Below are 19956 nucleotides of genomic sequence, written 5' to 3' on the forward strand. Positions count from 1 at the left end.
AGCCGAGCGCACACACCCACACTACAGGTAACGAGGGGGAGAGAGGATACACGTTGAATCAAGTTGGATATTAATCTATTTTTAAATGAACGGGACTATGTCTTAAATACCCAAATGAGACGGCACTGATAATTGAAAATGACAGGAAATTGGACGTTGCTAAGAAACTAGCTTCCCAGCAGGAAAGCAGGATTCAACACAATACAGTTGAACGCAGTGAGCGGGGAAAATAAAACCATTTGATGTAGGTTTAAACCCCAACAAGATGAGAGTCTTCAACAAACTCATTATACGTACACATTATCATTAGGTCCCTAGGGGGTTCCTCCATTTAAATGGAATTCGTTGGGATCTGGAATTCTCAACAATTACCAAAATTATTAGTCACAGATCTCTAAGTCACCGGAGAAAAACAGATGTCGCTCAGAGGTTTCCGCTCACGGCAGATTCTGCGCCCTGGCCAGAGGAGGCGGAGGCCTTATAGACACCACAGGGAACCAGTGCTCAGGAAGATGTGCTAGGAAGAGGACGAAGGCGGGCACGGTGGGGATTTAGGCTTGACAATGGGGAAAACTCCCTGGTGCAGGATGTTACTCAGAGATGACTAAGAACTCTCTAAGAAAACAATGAAGGCCGTGGGAGGCCTCTTTCTGCCTGGAAGGTTAAACCCCACTCTTCCTAGAGGCAGGGGGGGGGGGGGGGGGGCGTGATTCTGAAACGCCTGTCTTGTCCCTGCAGAGAGGAGAGCGTGGAAAGTGCACAGACAAACCTCACTGGGGGGCAGGTACAGATAGCTCTTCTGTGGAAGCCCTGAGCTTGTTAGAGCAGAGTTTGTTCAACAAATCCATTCTGACACTGGAATCCAGGGACACGTACCCCGCTGAGGCGGAAATGCTGGGGTTCTGTATACAGCCAGGTGAATAAGCAACAATGCTTTCATTTGATTTGACTATCTGTTTGATCTTCTCCCCCAGCAGGTCCAGGCAAGCTCTTTTCCTTATATGTATCTTTTTTAATTTGGTGGGGTTGGGAAAGATTTGATTATGGGGTATGTCCCGGCTGCCTCCTGGGGCCCTGGCTGTGAGCATGCCTAATGTGAGATGCAATTTCGCTGCTTGTGTTATCTTTAGAGAAGCTCCAGTGTCGGGAAGCAATGCACTTATTCAGTGGAAGAAAATGTGACAGGCTGCAATTGATAGTATTTACATCAAGATGATAAGACTGGCTGAAACACAAGGTGGATTGTGTTCTTTGAAAACAGCTGGATTTCCTTGGCGGCAGGGACCAAACAGCAGAAGGTACACAGAGAATTGGTTAAGGGGACGGGTGAATCTGATAGAAATAGTTAGGAATGAACTCATTTTCTGTTTTATTTCATTTTGTGTTCCTAGGGGCAGGAGACGCCTCACTTATTTAAGAGCTGCTCATCGCCGAAGCCGGTTTGGCTCAGTGGATAGAGTGTCGGCCTGCGGACTCAAGGGTCCCAGGTTTGATTCCGATCAAGGGCATGTACCTTGGTTGCGGGCACATCCCCAGTAGGGAGTGTGCAGGAGGCAGCTAATCGATGTTTCTAACTCTCTATCCCTCTCTCTTCCTCTCTGTAAAAAATCAATAAAATATATATATATATATATGTATACATATATATAATATATATGTATACATATATATATATATATATATATATATATATATATATATATATATTAAGAGCTGCTCATCTGCCTGGAATAGATTGTTTCATCTCTGCCTCATCTTTTCCCTCCTTCCCCATCTTAGACATTTCTCTCTTGATTGACATTTCCCCCTGGGGATGGCAGCAGGCAACGGAGAGGAGGTGAATGTAAAGTTCCATCAACTTTGCAGCTCATTGACAATTAGCAGGTCCTCTAAGGGTCTAGCCTGTTAGAGCCTCTGGAGGATTATGGGGAAACTTTGAAGACAGGAGGTCTCTATCTTTGTTGCTCCTTGAACTATGCGACGAATGTGCCACGCTCCTCAATGAGCATACCCTGAATTCTGCACCATCCCCAAGGAGCTATCGGTAATTCATCGTCTTTCCTACTCATCCAAGAAAGCACAGAAGAGTATAGAACAACAACATTATTTTAACATTATTATAGCATAATCTTTATTTTGGCCTAATTTAATTTAAAAGAAACACTTAGCATTCACAAAATGTGCTGCTTGTTACATGTCTCACAACTGAGGTGACACAGCAGTGTGCAAAAATGTCAGTCAGTTCTTATGACTCTTACTCTAGCTGGGAACCATAATGCCACCCAGTACTCTGCTGGTTGGTACCGCCATCATGAACATGTGCCACCTGCAGCCAGGCGTCTCCAGAGTGGAGCCATGTAGTCAGTGAGTGTTCAACAGGAAGATGGCTTATGTCTCTGAGACTGGAAAAAATGTGGCCACACCCTAGCCTGTTTGGCTCAGTGGATAGAGCGTCAGCCTGCGGACTGAAGGGTCCTGGGTTCGATTCCCACCAAGGGCTCATGCCTGAGTTGCAGGCTCCATCCCCAGTGTGGGGCGTGCAGGAGGCAGCCAATCAATGATTCTCTCTCATCGTTAATGTTTCTATCTCTCCCTCCCTCTCCTTTCCTTTCTAAAATCAATAAAAATATATATTTTTTTAATGTGGCACAAGCCAGGAAAAATATATATATGGTATATCCTAAGTGGAATGGATGGATTCCATTATAGTTATACCATAAAGCAAATGCCTTTTTTTTTCCTACTGATTTCTAAGAGTCCATGGGAGAACTCTAAGGCTCCCACATTTGATAAAATTACACTTCAGAATTCAGACCATAATGGACACTCAATCTATATATATAAAAGGCTAAGCGACCAGCCGACCAGCTGGTAGGTATGACGCACACTGACCACCAGGAGGCAGATGCTCAACGCAGGAGCTGCCGAGTGACAGCAACTTTGCAGAGTGCCCTCTCGTACTCCTGGACCCCTTGGGGGATGTCAGACTGCCGGTTTCAGCCCGATCCCTGCAGGCCAGGCCGAGGGACCCCACCTGCCGGAGGGACCCCATTCACTCCACAGACACCCTTTGAGCCCCGGAGCTTCCCCAGGTGTGGCCAGCCAGGGAGGGACCGCGGGAGGTTGGCTCCAGGGCGTGTCGGGCCCGTCTCACCCAGTCCCGCCTCGCTGGCCACCTTCTAATTAATTTCCTTTCAATGTGCACAAATCTGTGCACTGGGCCTCTAGTTTATAACAAAATACTATCAGTAATACCCAAGGGTAAAAAAGAAGTAAAATTTCTTAAAATATTACTCTGCTAAATCTATTGCCCCGTTACAATATATGCTTCTTGAAGACAAGGATTTTGTTTGCTTTGCTCATTTTTATATCTCTGCCACCCAGAGAAGAGCCTGGAATACATAGCTGTTCAGTAAATAATATTTGTGGAATAAGCAAATCAACCAACTAGGCCAAAATAAGCCACAGATATAAAGGTTGAGAAAATCGTAGTTGTTCATATACTTTAATTGCTATGGAAAAAGCAGCTCAGAGACTTTGAGATTTTAATCAGATTGCTGGTAGCTTCATTTATCCTTATGTACTACATAGTTTACAAGTAAGGTTTCCTTTCTTTCTAATGATCTCAACTCAGGTTTCCCAGGCACTGTCACCCATCACACTTGCAGCCAAAAATTTTATCAGGAAAGAAAGCAGCATGTACAATCCAAAGGGACATAAAGCCAAGCCTGACTAAACACAGACCTGTTTCCTTGGCTGGACATCTTAATGAATGAACTTGCAAAGATATTTAAAAAAAAAAAAAAAAGATATTTTCAAAGCCATAGGGCATGATGATTAAATATTGTTTTTCAAAAAGGAACTCACAAATCACTACAGTGACTTAACAACCAGCTGAGCTGTACCAAGCTTTCCAGTCATTCAAGTTGTCTGACATAAAGTGGCTCAATAGGGTTCATTCGATGAGGAGACTGGCGGCCTGCGTCAGCTCAGCTATGTGTGTAACCATCAAGGCACATGTTCATTTCCAGCAGGTCCCCCAGGCCAGTCAGGGAAAGAGCATTTGTGATCACATATTTTATTTGCTTTTGCAAATGAGTTTTGTGCACATGAATTTTCCTAAATGAGTCTATGGGCCCTAAGGAACTTTCCAATGTTAGAAAGCAAAAAATGTGCGTCTGTTTTGTTCCTATTGTTAATATTGGTGCTGCCTTAGTAAGAGACATAATGAAAACAAACTACTGTACCCAGGGAGCCTCGGGGAGAGAGGCGCTTTAACTCCGGGAAATTATTTGTTTTTATTTATCCTGTGCCCCAGGATAGGGCTTCCCGCCATTTCCTCACCTTGCAGAAAGCCCTCTGCACATTCAAGAGGAGTGATTTTCTCCTGCCAAAACTACCATGAGATTAAACATCAACAGCAACAACAATGGGTCAAACAGCCATTAAAATGTGCATGCTCAACAACCTCAAAGAAGGCCATCCAGAAAAGATTTTAAAATCAGTAGCAATCAACAGTCTCAGGCCGCTAGGATGAAGAGACCCAGGCTGGGGTCTCCCAGAGGCCACTTTCAATCCCACACATCTTGCATCTGGACACTCAGGGACAGAATATTACTAACTACAGGGCCCCACCTCTTTCAAGGGTGCATGTGGGCATGCAGTTATTCTACAGTTCATGGCCTAATAATAGCACCCACTCACTCATTCATTCATCTATTTAACTATAACAATCACAATAATATAACAGCACATGACATGGATTATGTCACATGCTGCTCACCTCCTAGGCTGATAAAATGACTGTGTGCATCCCCATTTTATGGTTGGGAAACTGAGGCTTGGTGATCTTCCCAAGATCAGTCAGCCAGTAACTGGCATAGCAAGGACTCGGATTTAGAGATCCCAATCAACCAATACACCTCACTGCAAGGGACTGAGTCCCTAATAGTATCCTGCATTGAGTTTGGCCTCGGCTTCCTCATTTGAAACAGAGGGGAATAAGACAACTGCACAACACTGAGGAGATCCAAAGACATGTCATCAGCGAAGCGCCTGGGCCAATGCCTCGTAGCTAATGGGTACTCAGTATAGTTGGGTCTCCTCCTCCGGGTGTACAGAAATGAATAAAATTTCATCACTTCCCTGCAGGGCCAGAAATAGGTCTGGAGATGACAAAGCAGCAGTCCTTTGAGTAAATCCACTCAGCTCTTGGACAGGACTTGTGGAAGTAATTTTAATCTTTCAAGTTCGTGGGAATCATTCTACCGTAAAAATACTCATACCTCGTTCCCTGTGAAACGTTAGAATTTGGTGCAGCTTCTGGCCTTGTGAGTAATACCCGGCCGTACTGTGTTCATGTTTCTCACAGCTGTGGGAGCCATACTGTCATCAGACAGCATCCCACAGAGGCATTTATGCACATCTAACAAACCCATCAAGCCCCCAACATGAAAAGGAGAAACCTTTTCCAAACCAATTTTCCCTTTTGTTTTTCTTTGTGACTCTCAGGCTCCCTTCCTTTCCACCATTGAGCTGAACCTCGGGTAGAGAGAAACACTTGGCACGAAAATGGTTCTCCCATAAAGCCTGATCTTTTAAATACTTACAAGAACTCATGTACACTGAGAATTCTGTGGAGCAGAATAACTTTTTAAAAACCCGAGCCATTTAATTCTGTTGCTCTTGTTTTCAACTTGATTGATTCCACCTGTGTCAAACCGAAGTTGCTACGGCCGACTTTATTTTTTTAAGAAAGAAAGGGTGTGGCCTAGGGCAGAGAGCGATATTTAGATTCTCTTAGAACCCCTAATGTGACCTTCTTCGGAAACTATTCCAGTCGTCTGGGAAATGACCCCAGTACTACAACTATTTGGTTTTGTTCTACTTTTCAATTTACCGCTCCATTTCAAAGAAATTAAAGTATCAACAGCTAGTGTTTACGCAGGAGTCACAAAGTACCCAAACAGCCACATATATCTCAGCTTCATTCAAAACCCGGGAAAGCAAATCAATGGAGGATAATGAAACGGGATAAAATTAGCTCGGTCGAGAAGAAAACATATTTGCCTTCTAAGGTGCCTCTTCTCAAAAAGACAGAGAAGATAAAAAATTAAACCTTGGGCCCACAACACAATAGAGCCCACAATTCATCAAGGTGACCAACTGCCAATGAAACTGATGAGGAACTCGTCGTTAAGGATAAAAACTTGCAACCACGCCCCCCTCCCCCCATTAAGTTGTTGTTGTTTTTTCCCTGTTAAGAAAGCATAACTTTTCCCTTTCGTTCTTCCTCTGCCTTCTATTTGTTTTGTTTCCAATTAAGATTCGCCTATCTAAAAATAGGTAATGTAGCACTCAGGACTCCTGTTAGTAATGTATTCCTTTAAGCTACATTCTGAAACCAAGCAGGACCCATAAATCATGCCTCTTCTCGCATGAAATGAGAAATGCTAAGGTCAACGAAAATTTCTGGAAAGGTGCAGAGGTGGAGCCACCCCAGTTATTTTTCTGCAAGTTGCAATAATTGCAAATGCCTCCTAGGAAAAAACTGTGCAATGAATGGTAATCCCGCAGCCCAAACAAAAGCCAAGGCGTCACAGCTGCCTGGGAGTGGGGAAGCCCCAATATGCACAGAACTGGTAACAAGAGAAAATTCTGAGGCGTCCTACATTAAATTACAGCAAAGGCCGAGAGTAAGAGAAACAGACAAGGATGGTTAACCAGTTAGTAGCTGTGGAACAACTAACTAACAAAAGACTGCTCACACTCCTGAATGTCTGTGGGAGTTCTGCATCACCCTCCAGGCCACCGATTAGCCGCCCACTAGACGCCAGACCCTGCTTGCGGGTGAACGGTCAGGACTGCTGCCTACCACCCATCAAAAGTGGCAAATGTTTCCTTGTTACAGACCATGCATCTAGCCTAGAACTGCCCCGCTTCACTCTCTCCCGCCCACCCTCCTCATCTGTAGCCAAGGTAAATTCTTTCAGAACTTACATCTTTCTTCCCCAAACCCTAACGTGTGAAAGCGCCCGGCAGCTCCAGCACAGGGCACACGTTGCCTGTCCGTGATGCTCTGCGGCTGCTGGTTCGGTCCGCAGGCCCCAGCACCTGGTCCTTTTCTGGCCAGCATAGGGCTCCAGACCCCCTTTCCCGCAGAAAACCTTTCGGCTGTGAGAGTTGTTTTAACGCTGGGCATGGGGAGGTCAGAGGCAGAGCGGCAAACAGCTCTACCCGATACCTGGCCAACACTTCTACTCCAGGGAGCCTACCGTTGTCTCTGATCACCCACCTCCTTCCTTTCCTTTGTCAACCTGTGGCTGACTCCTGCCGAGTCATCTAAGGAAAAGAGGAAACTGAGAAGATCTGCTGAGAAGTGAGGTGCTGGCTCAGAAGCCCAATATGTTTATTCCAAGGCTCATCCGTTCCATAATTCGTATCTGATCCAGCATCTTAAAATGCATGGCATATGACTGAATCTCAGTCCCAGAGGGCTTTGTTATGACAGCAAGTGGTATTTGGGGCTGTGGGTAGAGGCAGGAGGGTAGCAGGGGGAAATGCCCTTCTCTGCTTTGATGGGGAGAGGAGGTTAGAATCTCATCACCGTTCCCTGTTGCATGAGAGAGAGCTCCCTGTGAAATGGCGCTGAGTGGAATATTCACAAGCTCACCCAAATTGAATGTGCCTGCTGGGCTGGTGATTGCACTTTTCAATACGCGAGTCTCCATTTGGGGCTGTTTTGTTTTAGTCTCTGTTTAGCTGTGTACCTACCCTCGGAGCAAATGAATCTCAAAGGGTGCAATTTTGTCAATCAAAAAATCAAGACATAAATAGGCTAGCAACCAGAAAAAGCCAGAGAAAGACAAATCTCGAACATTGTTTTTCAAGCCTCAGCCCAGCTGTGTTTATTTCCATCCATGATACACCCCACGAGGGTCAGGCTTCCCGCAGGAGGGGAGCACAGGGCCTGAGAGGCGAGCGCAATTGCTGCGCAGGGCGAGGAGGTGGGGCCGCCGGCCAGCGCCAGGCAGACGTCCCACGCACTCCACGAGAGACAGCACGTAGCCTCGGAGCCAGACAGGGCTGGTTTGCGTCCTGGCTGCATAAAATCTGAAGTGTATCAAATACATACAAGAACGATGCATCTCAAATACACTGAGAATTCTGTGTAGAGAATGACTTCTTAAAATTCCAAGTCACTTACTTAGTTGTTTCAGTTATTTTCAACTTGTGTATGAAAACACGTATGGCAAGTGAAGTGTTACAGCCACTTTCAAAAAAAAAAGGAAGAAACAATCTGGCTTCTTGCGCTAAGGAGAGGTTTAGATTCCATCAGAGAGGCACACTGGAAACCCCTGAGAGCGACCTTATTCCGAAACTGTTCTGGTCATCTGGGAAATAAACCTAGGACTACAGATATTTGCTTTGGTTCTAGTGTTCAATTTACTGCTCAATTTTGGAGAAATTAAAGCAATAAAAACTGGTGTTTATGTGGATGACAATCAGCTGTGTCACCTTTTGCAAGTCTCTCAATGCCGCTGAACCTCAGTTTCCTCACCTTCAAACCAAGTGCGATAATGCCACCTGTCTCTGAGGCTTACTGTGAGGTTAAGTGAGAGAACATAAGCAGTGTGTTTAACACGGGTCCAGCATGGGGCCAGAATTTAACTAAAGGAAGCTACCCAAGTAAGCCAGCTAAGAGGTCCACCTATGGTGAACACTTCTACCACCATCAGCCATTCATGGATGCTGCCCACCCAGCGCAGCCCCCACCTGGACCCCCTAACCGTAGCTGAGACTCACTGACCTGGGAAGGCCGTGCAGATGGTCACTTTGTCAGGCTGAAGAAGCAAGCTGTGTGCGTGAGTTACGTGAAACTGAAAGTGTGTGCGCGCACACACACACACACACACACCGATTTTTTGAAAAGCTCCTTTTTAACCCAGCCCACCATGGAGCCAAAAATTCCTTAATTCATTCACTCCTTAAAGTCCTTTACTCAGTTTAAATGAGCTTAACAAATGGTTATATGGAACTAAGGAACCATTAGCAACTTAACCGTGATGATAATAATCACATTATCATAGATTCCACACCAGCTTGCACCAGTCCGCATCTGGGCTCTGTAATCATTGCTAATCCTCCCAACGATACCAGGTACACATTAAGATGAGAGCGCTGAGACTCAGGGAGACTAGGTCAATGCTCATGGCTGCAGAGCTTGTGAGGGGGGCAGAAATTCAAAGCCAGTTCTGTCTAGCTCCAACGTCTGTACATTCTGTTCCACCTTCTGCTACACCAGTGATGGTGAACCTATGACACGCGTGTCAGCACTGACACGCGTAGCCATTTCTGATGACACGCGGCCGCTGAGGCGGCTGCATGCCGAGGATGAAACATTTGCTGCTCCTGAGGATGCAACATTTGCGAAATAATGTTTTTTCCTCAAAGTGACACACTACCCGAGTTATGCTCAGTTTTTTGGCGAAGTTTGACACACCAAGCTCAAAAGGTTGCCCATCACTGTGCTACACCATGCTACTCCTGCCTTCTGTAGATTAGTTCTAAAGACAGTGCGTGAGTACCCATTGTGGAAGAGCAGTTAGGGAGGGTCTTACAGAAACAATATCGAACACAAATTAAATGTATGTCCTCACCAATTTCCAAGACCATTCCCAGTGAGCCCCACCTGCTGGTATTCCTGCCCAGGTGCAATCCCCTCACACATAAAACCAATACAATTCATCAGGAGTGATGGTATATCACTTCTAAGGTTAGATGGATTCTTCCTTGATCTCTTTGGATCACTTGATTTGAGGGCACTCAGGCAGCCCTGTGGAGAAGCCCACGTTGCCAGAAACTGTGGCCTCTGCCACAGCCATGTGCGTGCCCAAGTTGGAAACGTCTCCCAGCCCCAGCCCAGCCCTCACATGACTGCTTCTCTGGTCAACACTCTGACTCCAGCCTCCTGGGAAACCCTGACCCAGAGCCACCCAGCCAAGCTGCTCCCCTGATTCCTGACCCTGAGAAACTTTGTGAGATACTAAGTATTTGCTGTTTTAAACTGCTCAGTGTAGGGGTGGTTTGTTACACAGTGATAAATAATACAGTGTAATAATCAGACAGACTTCAGGGCTTATAGAAAGTCTTGGCCAAGGTGGTGGAGAAGGGTATTAAAGGTAATAAAAAGATTGGGAGATGGTAGAGAAAAAGGCGAGATCGGTTGAAGTGAGACAATGAATGTTATAAAAATACTAGAGGCCTGGTGCATGAAATTCGGCCTGCACCCTCTTGCAATCCAGGACCCCTCGGGGGATGTCCGACTGCCATGGGATTGGGCCTAACCTGGCAGTCAGACATCCCTTTCTCAATCCGGGATCGCTTGCTCCTAACAGCTCGCCTGCCTGCCTACCTGATCACCCCTAACCACTCTGCTTGCCTGCTTGATCGCCCCTAACCACTTGCCTGCCTGCCTGTTTGCCCCTAACTGCCTCTGCCTTGGCCCCAGCCATGGCGACTTCATCCAGAAGGATGTCTGGAGTGATGACTAGAAGGTCATTCAGCTGTCTGGTCTAATTAGCATATTACACTTTTATTATTATAGACTAGAGGCCCGATGCACAAAATTTGTGCAAGGAACTCAGCCCTCGAAGCCCCGGCTGCCTTGTGGCCCCAGCTACCTCACAGCCCCGCCCACTGATCGTTCTGGAAGGTTGTTCTGCCATCTGGTCTAATTAGCATATTAGCTCTTTATTATATAGGATTACAATGGACATCTGTGTACAAATCCTTGTGTGAACAAATGTTATGATTTATTGATTTATTTTAAATACCAAGAGGTAACATTGCTGGGTCTATGGTAAGGGAATGTTTACCTTTCTAAGAAACTGTCAATACACTTTCCAAAGTGGGTGCAACAGTTTATACTCCCACCTACATGAGAGTTGTAGTGGCTCCTCATACTTGCCAATACTTGTTATTGTCAGTCTTTTTAATTTTAGCCTTTCTAGTGTGTTTTGTAGAAAATCACTGAGGCTTAATCCACATTTCCCTTATGACTAATGATATTAATCATCACATGATGGTATAGATCTTATTTTTGTGATGTGTCTGTTCAAATCTTTTGCACATTTTGAACATTGGGTTGTCTGTATTCTTACCATTGAATTGAAAGACTGCTTCATAGATATTCTCCATAAAAGTCTGTTTCAGACATACGTATTGTGAATAATTTCTCCCTATGACTTGCCTTTTTATTTTCATAATGGTGTCTTTTTTCAAGAGAAGATGTTAATTTTAACAAATCTAATAATTACTTTTTTATGGTTAGTGTTTCCTATGTCCTTCTAAGCTATCTAGCTACCTCCAAAGTAGCAAAGATTTTCTCCTATTTCTTTACCTGTAAGTTCCATAGTTTTAGTTTTTGAGTCCTTTCCTTAGTAGTGGTTTCTTTCTTGGCATCTTATAGTCTCTCCGTATGCACAGAGAGACACCCAGCTCCCCGCTTTCGATGGCAGGGGAGCTGGGTGTCTGCTCGTGTACCCGCTGGGGGCTTTTGGCCTGGAGCCAGAGTGGACACCCAGCTCCCCGCTTTCGATGGCAGGGGAGCTGGGTATCCGCTCGTGCACCAGGTCAAAAGCCTCCGGCGCCTCTCAACGGCTGGATAGGCCACCCCGAGTCCCGCCCCCCTGCCTCCCACCGGCCCAATCGTGGGCGTAGCAGAGTAATGGTTATTTGCATATTACCCTTTTATTAAGTAGGATTAGCAAATACTTAAAGTAGCATTTCCTGTGCAATATTCTAAGTGTTGTTAGTATATTAGCTCATTTAACCTTTACAATCATTCTCTAAAGCAGAAGTAGGGTTATCCCTATTTTACATATAAGGAAACTGAGGCACAGAAGACAAATAACTTGCAGGTGTCCCTTGGCTGGTAGTGATAAAGCTGGAGTTCACCCCAGGCGTTCAGCTGTAACTTCTACAACTCTTAATTACTCCACACACACCCTCTCAGATTGAAAGAGAAATTGGAGAAACTAACTGAAGCCTTACAAGCAGGTCAGGGGTCTGAGTAAACCCCAGACTTTTGGTCTGGAGGTGGTGATTATTGTTTTGATAAAGTTAATAGTAAAGTGCATTGCATGGCAATGCTCCACTGATTTCATTTAATCCTTAAAATACTCCCAGGGGAGAGGCAGAGAGATACTGCTATCTTTATTTTACAGAGGAGAATGCTGAGGCTGAGAGATGTCAAGGAACCATTTGGATCCCTGGATTTGTTTTTTGCTCTGTTTTGGTTTTTTGTTAATCCTCACCCGAGGATATTTTTCCATTGATTTTAAAAATATATATATATATATATATATATATATATATATATATATATATATATATAATTTCAGAGAGGAAGGGAAGGGGAGAGAGAGAAACATTAATGATGAGAGAGAATCATTGATTGGCTGCCTCATGCACACCCCACACTGGGGGTAGAACCCCCAACCCAGGCATGTGCCCTGACCAGGAATCGAACCATGACCTCCAGGTTCATAGGTCGACACTCAACCACTGAACCATGCCAGTGGGCTCCATTGAATTTTAGAGAGTGGGAGAGAGAGAGAGAGAGAGAGAGAGAGAGAGAGAGAGAGAGAGAGAAACATCGATGTGAAAGACACATCAATTGGTTGCCTCCCACATGTGCCCAACCAGTACTAAGGATCGAGCCTATAACTGAGGTCCATGCCCCGACCAGAACTGAACCCAGGACCCTTTAGTCTGTGGACGGATGCTCTATCCACTGAGCCAAACCAGCTAGGGTGGATCCCTGGGATTTAAATCAAATGAGTTTCCTTGGAAAATTGGGGAATTTTCCAACTTTAATTAAAGCAAATTATGACATGTTGAAACGCTCTTGTTTACCTTACCCACTGACATTTGCTTTTACTTATTTGCATTTCAGATTCCATGGACTAAAAAGATAAATAAATAAATAAGGAAAGCACAAAGGAGGCAGCCCCATGAGCAGAATATGAGGTTCATGTACCGCCTTAATTTCAACCAGGAGAAAGCGCATTCATAACCAAACACAATCACAGTAATATTCAAAATCAACTTAAGCAAACGAGAGGGGCATATTAAAGTCAGAGCTCGGGGCCTCTTTCCAGGACAGTACGATAGATTGAAATAACTACCGCCCCCCCACACACCACTAATACAATTAAATTAAATATGCATGCATATTGTTGGGGAATAATCATTATAATAGCCCCCAAAGAAAAATCTGTTTATTTCTAGTCAACCGGAAAACAAAAAACAAAAAACGGTATTACTCATTTTTCCTCCAACAATATAGCAACTGTGAAACCCACAGAAATGCAGGAAAGCTAATGTCAAGCTTAACATATGGAGGTGCCAATGACAGAAACCTGGAGAGTATCACACAAACCTTATAGCTACAACAGCACAGTCATCATTTTCCCTTCCTCCACATGCCGTCTGCCCCCCACGCACTGCCATTGCCAGTGACTGCAGGTCTGTATGCGCTTCACATATCTCATCCCGGGGTCCTCTGTGCTTGTTTACACTAGAATTTCTTTTCTTTGGGCTGGGGAGGACAGGCTGTGACCCGCATCCATTACCCATGATGTTAAAACAGTGCCCTGTCATTCCAGGACCTTCATTCTCAGGTCTTCTATGGAGACTGCTATTTGCACTAATGAATGCTTCCTCCCTGTTATTGGTGAGGCAGTTAGGTCTTCCTGACACTCGTGGCCGCAGCGCTCAGGCATGCCTGCAGGCGGCAGCGGGCCTCTGGGTAATCAATCATGTTTCTCGGCAGCGCTGTCAATCAGGAAGGCACCTGAGTGGCACCTATCGACAATTCTCAGTGTGCTGACACGGTCCCCGGGCCCTCTCCTCTCTCAGGCTCATGGTTATACAGACTTCGAGCCTGCTGTTTTCTCATCATAGAGTGGAATTGTTTCATTTTCCTCTGCATGTGTTGATTCTCCCCCCTGCTTTATCCTTTCAAGACTATCACAGAAAATATAGTATTCAACACAAATGCCCCAGAGGGCTTCCTGGCCATGTTTCAATAGATATTATTCGGTACTTCATATCTCTTCCTTCCCCTTCCCTGTGCACCCCTCAGACGACATCCTGCCAATCCCTGCGGCACCCCCAAGCCATCTCTGCTCCGTCTTTGCCTAGATTTCCGACCATATATTTGACTTCTCCGGGTCCTGAAAGCCTTAACGAACTATCAACAGGAAATTAAATTCGTCTCCCCATGTCAGAATGGTCTCTAATTTTATCACCAAACTATGTTTGCAGGGACCCCACGCGATAGGTGTTTTCAGCACCACCCAATTTCAGATGATCTGCTTCTCAGACCTGTGGTTCAAGCTTTGGCTTGGAAATCAGATCACAGCTCTCGGCCAAGAAGCCACTCAAACGCGCTTATTTTAAGTAATTATTGTATTGACATCTTTTTCCTTTGCTCACTCAGAAAGCCATTAGCACTAGAAAAAGATCTATTTCAACCAGAAACTGTAGCTTTATTTTTTGTCAAATAAAAGCAAACCTCGCTTACCGCGTGGCAAGCTGGAGACGATGACCCAGGCCCCACGAGGGACTCGCGCGTACCTGTGCCCCACCCCCACCAGCACCAGAACGCAAGCCTGACTGAGCCTTGCCCTCAGCTTGCAAACACACACGTATTTGCACAGAAACACACATGTATTTACACACACACAAATGGCTAGCCCTTATCCATCCTCAAAGTCATACACGCAGAAGCCACGGCAGTGATGGCGTGACGGACACTAAGCAATGACCTCTTTCTCTCTACGTCCCACAAGTCCCTGATTGAAGCCCTCCCTGGTCACCTTCCTCACTCTGTCCACAACAAGAAGCACCCGAGGCAACTGGCGATCTGTTATCCGTATCTGCAGCTTCCCCCCCGACACACACACACAAATGGGAACGTAATTGCTATGAAATCTCTCCACAGAGAAGGATGTTGGTCACCACAAAATGCATCGGTACATACAACAGCCTTTAAGTGGGAAACCGAAGGAGTTTTCCTCCCGGGATTACTTCCAGGGACACATGAACTGCAGTGTTTGTTAAGGTGGCAGCAAAAACAACGGTGTTAACACAGCTAAAGAATTAAACAATAGGTCACCTGGAAACTGAAGACAGTCTGTGCACAGGGAAAGGGGAGGCTGTCATAATAACTGACAGTTATGGTCACAAATCACGTGCTGGGCACTGTGCAAAGCACAGCCGTGGGTTCTCTTTCCTAGTCCTTACAACAGCCCCGAGAGGTGGGTTCTATTGTTAGAGACTCTTCCCCGATGAAGCAACTGGGGCACGGTGATGGTGGTCTCCCCAGGAGGAAGCCGTGGAGGCAGGACTCAAGCCCCAGACAGCCTGGCTCCGGTGGCCCAGGTTTCCATCATGTTATTCTGGGCACTCAGGCTGACTCAGCATTGTCCAGGGGAGAGGGCTGCAACGGTCTTGGGCCCCAAACTCTCTTCAATAGCCTCCGCTTTGGCTGTATCGCCACAAAATAGCCTGCAGGTTATAATTTGGCCTCTCTGGCGTCATGACCACAGGGAGCCTGCGTGAGACCTAGGAGAGGAGTTTCTCCCTGTAAAATGATGACTTGCTGGTGTCCTGCCTACCTCGGCCGCCTGAACCTTCAGTTACGGAGAATCAGGCCTGGACCCTAAGCACAGCCCCACTCTGCAAACTGGGGCCGCACCCTGGAACACTGCAGCTCCCTCGGGCCCCAGCCAGCCCCCCTTCGTATAAAATCTCCACCATTTCCAGCCTCCAGTTTTGACTTGTTTCCCATAGACACCACATCTCCGTGTCCCTCTTGCACTAAGGGAAACTGGCAAATGCAAACATGTGAAAACTTTAAGAGCCTCGCCCTCCATCGTTTCTACTATATGCCCATTTCCTCTCCTCTCTATATAAACACGTTTCCTTTAACACCAAAGGACTCCCCATAGCAATGCTTCTTAAAACTGGTTGACTCATATATATCAATTCTATTAGTGTTATCACAATACCAGCTCGCCTTCGTCCACCTTGGGCTCTGTCAAGAAGAAATAAATGACATTTGAGCTAGCTCCTTGATCACTATGCTAACAAAATCCTTTATATACCACAGTATATATAATATACTGCATATGAAATACATTTGTATCTATCTTTTATCTAAAGGAAAAGGCTCTGCCATGTCCCCACAGGTCCCAAAGGCATGTCCTGCTCACCCCTTTCTTTTTTTTTTCTTCTTTCTTTTTAAATATATTTTATTGATTTTTTACAGAGAGAGGAAGGGAGAGGGATAGAGAGTTAGAAACATCGATGAGAGAAACATCGATCAGCTGCCTCCTGTACACCTCCTACTGGGGATGTGCCCGCAACCAATGTACATGCCCTTGACCGGAATCGAACGTGGGACCCTTCAGTCCGCAGGCCGACGCTCTATCCACTGAGCCAAACCAGTCAGGGCTGCCCACCCCTTTCTAAGGACCCACCTCTGCAGGCATGGCCTGATTCCACAGGCAGGGTCTGTGAACCAAGGGGAGTTCATTTTTTTCTTTTTTCTTTTTTTATATTTTTTTATTGATTTCAGAGAGGAAGGAAGAGGGAGAGACAGAAACATCAATGATGAGGAGAATCATTGATTAACTGCCTCCTGCACACCCCACACTGGGGATCCTGCCTGAAATCTAGACATGTGCCCCTACTGGGAATCGAACCGGTGACCTCCTGGTTCACAGGTCAATGCTCAACCACTGAGCCATGCCGGCTAGGCAGGGAGCTCATCTTAACACTCACAACCACTGATCAGGGCCTGATGTGAAAAAGTGAGCATGGCCATCAGCGTGCTGTCTTGGCAACCTGCCGGGGAAACACTGGAAGACAAAGTTAGAGAGTATGGTGCTGAGGATTTAAGGGGGCAGGAGGTTGGGCTTGAGCCTGGACAAGCCATCAGCACACTGACATTGTGAGGGGGTAGAAAGTCACAGTAGTTTCAAAAGGGTCAAGGAGCTGCGTAGAACAGAAGAGATGAGAATGGAGAAGACACATGTGGAAAAGCATGTGCCCAGTAGTCCTGGTTTTCAGGATTAGAAACATAGTAGAGGAAGAATGAAGGATGCAGGGGGTTTGGTAAGAGGAAAGGAAGAGCACCAGAGCATCCAGGGAAATTAGAAATGAGCAAATGACTGGCCCAATCAGATGACTGGCCCTGTGTGTGATATGATATCCTCTCATTTTTGTCTTAAGCACCTGTGTGTTATATTTCTTAAAATGAAAGAAGAAAGGAAGAAAGGAAGAAAGGAAGAAAGAAAGAAGGAAGGAAGGAAGGAAGGAAAGGAAGGAAGGAAGGAAGGAAGGAAGGAAGGAAGGAAGGAGGATGGCAGGGAGGAGGATGGCAGGGAGGCAGGCAGGGAGGGAGGGTGGGAAGGAAACAGATACCTTGTATAACACATGTAATGTCCTAAATTCTCACCAAGGACAAACTTGCCCCACAGGACAGTTTAGTTTCTCACCTCGTCTCAACTAGAGTAAGAAAGAATCTTTCCTGCCAGGTACGGATTTATATTTTGTCCTGATGACAAGATTTATGTAGCTGATCACATACCAGACAAAGTAAAGGCAGCACCATGATGGGCTACAAGTTTTATTGGTGTGAGGCCTAAGGTTTACTCCATTTTTCTAGACATGGCCTGCAGTCAACACCCTACATCATCGCCTGTCGCAGTACCCTGTCACGGCCATCTAATACCATGCACAGTGCACGGTCCTCACCCCAATCCTTAGGTTCTTTCATTTCCTTCCCACCCTGAACCAGGATTGGGTCTGAAACTCTCCAATTTCCAGGAAGTTTCCCTTTCCGCACAAAGCAAACATATCTCTTTCCATTACGGCTGCTCACATGAGCCCTTTCGCCATTCTTGCTGAATTCCCTCCTTTCACTGGGGCCGCTAGACATCGAGGGAGGTTACGAAAAACTCAAATCAAAAGCAAAATGAAAACACAGTTTCTGGGCCCTGCAGAGTGGACAAAAGTGGCTCCTTCGTGGAGCTGCGAACACAATGGTGAAAATGTAGCACTTGGCATGGGGCCCAACGGTCTCATTCTTTCACAGTGGTGCCCAGATGTCAAGCATCAGTGTTGGTATTTAATGCCCACAGAGTTGGTGAGTGTTTAAAACGGTTCAGATCTGCCTTCGGAAAAGTCACAGCGAAGAGAAGGTGGGTCTGTTTAACACAGCGTGTGCTTTTCTAACCAGCCAGTGACAAGTTGCAGAAAACAGTTACACGGGTACTTACTATTTATAACTCATGGCCACATCCACAAAATACTTTCTTCTCTGTCGATAGACATTGTCCTTAAATCCCTTAAACAGAAGAGAGATGACGTTATTTAACAGAAAGCCAAAAAGTGAGCTGCAGAAGGCCTCAAAGGAAATTGCTGTGGTGCTGACTGACTACTCAATTCAAATGGAAATGTGTATCCTTGCATGACATCTTCATGACACAGGCAGAAGCAAACTGAGCTTACAACAGTAAAACCTCATTAACCCGGGACTGTTCTAATTTGGGATGTGTGGGAATTCAGGCTAAAGTTTACCTTTCCACTAAGTGGGCAGAATGGCTTAGTTAAGCAAATTGATACTGTGGGCTATATCTTTTGGTTTTCATTTGCATGTAATTGATCTTCATCATAAATTAATATTATCCTTTCCATTAAAACAGGTCCCTTTAACCTGATTATTCAGTAAGTTAACCTAAATTTAATTTCTTTGTGTAAATATCAATAAATGTTCATTTATTTAAAACTCATTCATTCACAATAATTATCAAATCCCCAAATTAGCATGAATTAAAGAGGTTTTGCTGTATCTTCTAAGTACAGCCACATGATGCAAAACCAATTTTAAGGGATTCATGCACAGGAGAGCGAGTCCGCTCCATTCCACCCTGAGTCCCCAGGAGTCTGATGAGTTTTTAGCAACTTCAAGACTTTTATTCATTGTCATAACACCTGGGAAATTAAACAGCCTGCCTGTCATTCTTCAGTCAAGTGGAATCCTTCTGAGAGGACTTCTGGTTTTACTCAAAAATCTCTCCTCTTGTCAATAGACTTTCCATTTTCTTCCTCTTCAGAGGGTGTTTCTTCAAAGTGCTGGGAGCCCAGAAGGAATTATTTCTATTTAACTTTCTATTGATGCAGCCCCAAAAGATAAGCAGGAAGCAGTGGCCACTCTGAGAAGGGAGGCCAGGCAAGATGGACAGGCCAGTGAGATCACGGGTCTGAGAGGGGAGCTGCCACAGGCCCACACGGGCCCACACGGGCCCACACGGCCCACACGGGCCCACACGGGCCCACACGGGCCCACACGGGCCCACACGGGCCCACACGGGCCCACACGGCCCACACGGGCCCACACGGCCCACACGGGCCCACACGGGCCCACACAGGCCCAATACAGCCCACACAGCCCACACAGGCCCAGCCGCCCTCTGCTGCAACTTCTGCAAGGTGGGCTGTTCAACAGTAACTCAAACTCATAGAAAACTGTTGCATTATCTCTCCTGGCTGAAGAACTGGCCTTCAGGCCAGAAACCTTCCCAGGACTCTGCTGGACAGAAATGATGAGCTTCAATCACCAACAGCCTTTCTCTCGGGAAGCACAAGAGAGTTCCCAGTGGGGAGGGAGATGAGGGCCCTGCGATCACCCAGACACCCTACAGCCATGAAGCTTCCTGCCCTGGAAGCCAGCACTTTCTTCCTCTTGCTAAGATTTGGGAGTTTTTAAACGGGCTCATAGGCAGGCGTGGGGAGCCTTAAAACGAGTGTATACAAAATTTCGTGACCAGAGTTACCACAGTCACAAAGGGATCTGGGACCTAAAAAGACAACTCCTGCTGC

General features: G+C 45.8%; 1 protein-coding gene across 1 annotated transcript in view; it reads right to left on the reverse strand.

The window, feature by feature from the left end:
- The window catches only part of TPH2 (tryptophan hydroxylase 2), a 96205-nt gene that overhangs the window by 67516 nt on the left and 8733 nt on the right, over window positions 1–19956 (reverse strand). Inside the window, exon 5 of the mRNA XM_008155543.3 lies at window positions 18354–18421. Coding sequence (XP_008153765.1) covers window positions 18354–18421 — 68 coding nt within the window. The remainder of the gene's footprint in view (window positions 1–18353; window positions 18422–19956) is intronic.

Source organism: Eptesicus fuscus, chromosome 7 (assembly GCF_027574615.1).
Source record: "Eptesicus fuscus isolate TK198812 chromosome 7, DD_ASM_mEF_20220401, whole genome shotgun sequence".
NCBI classification, from domain to species: Eukaryota; Metazoa; Chordata; class Mammalia; order Chiroptera; family Vespertilionidae; genus Eptesicus; species Eptesicus fuscus.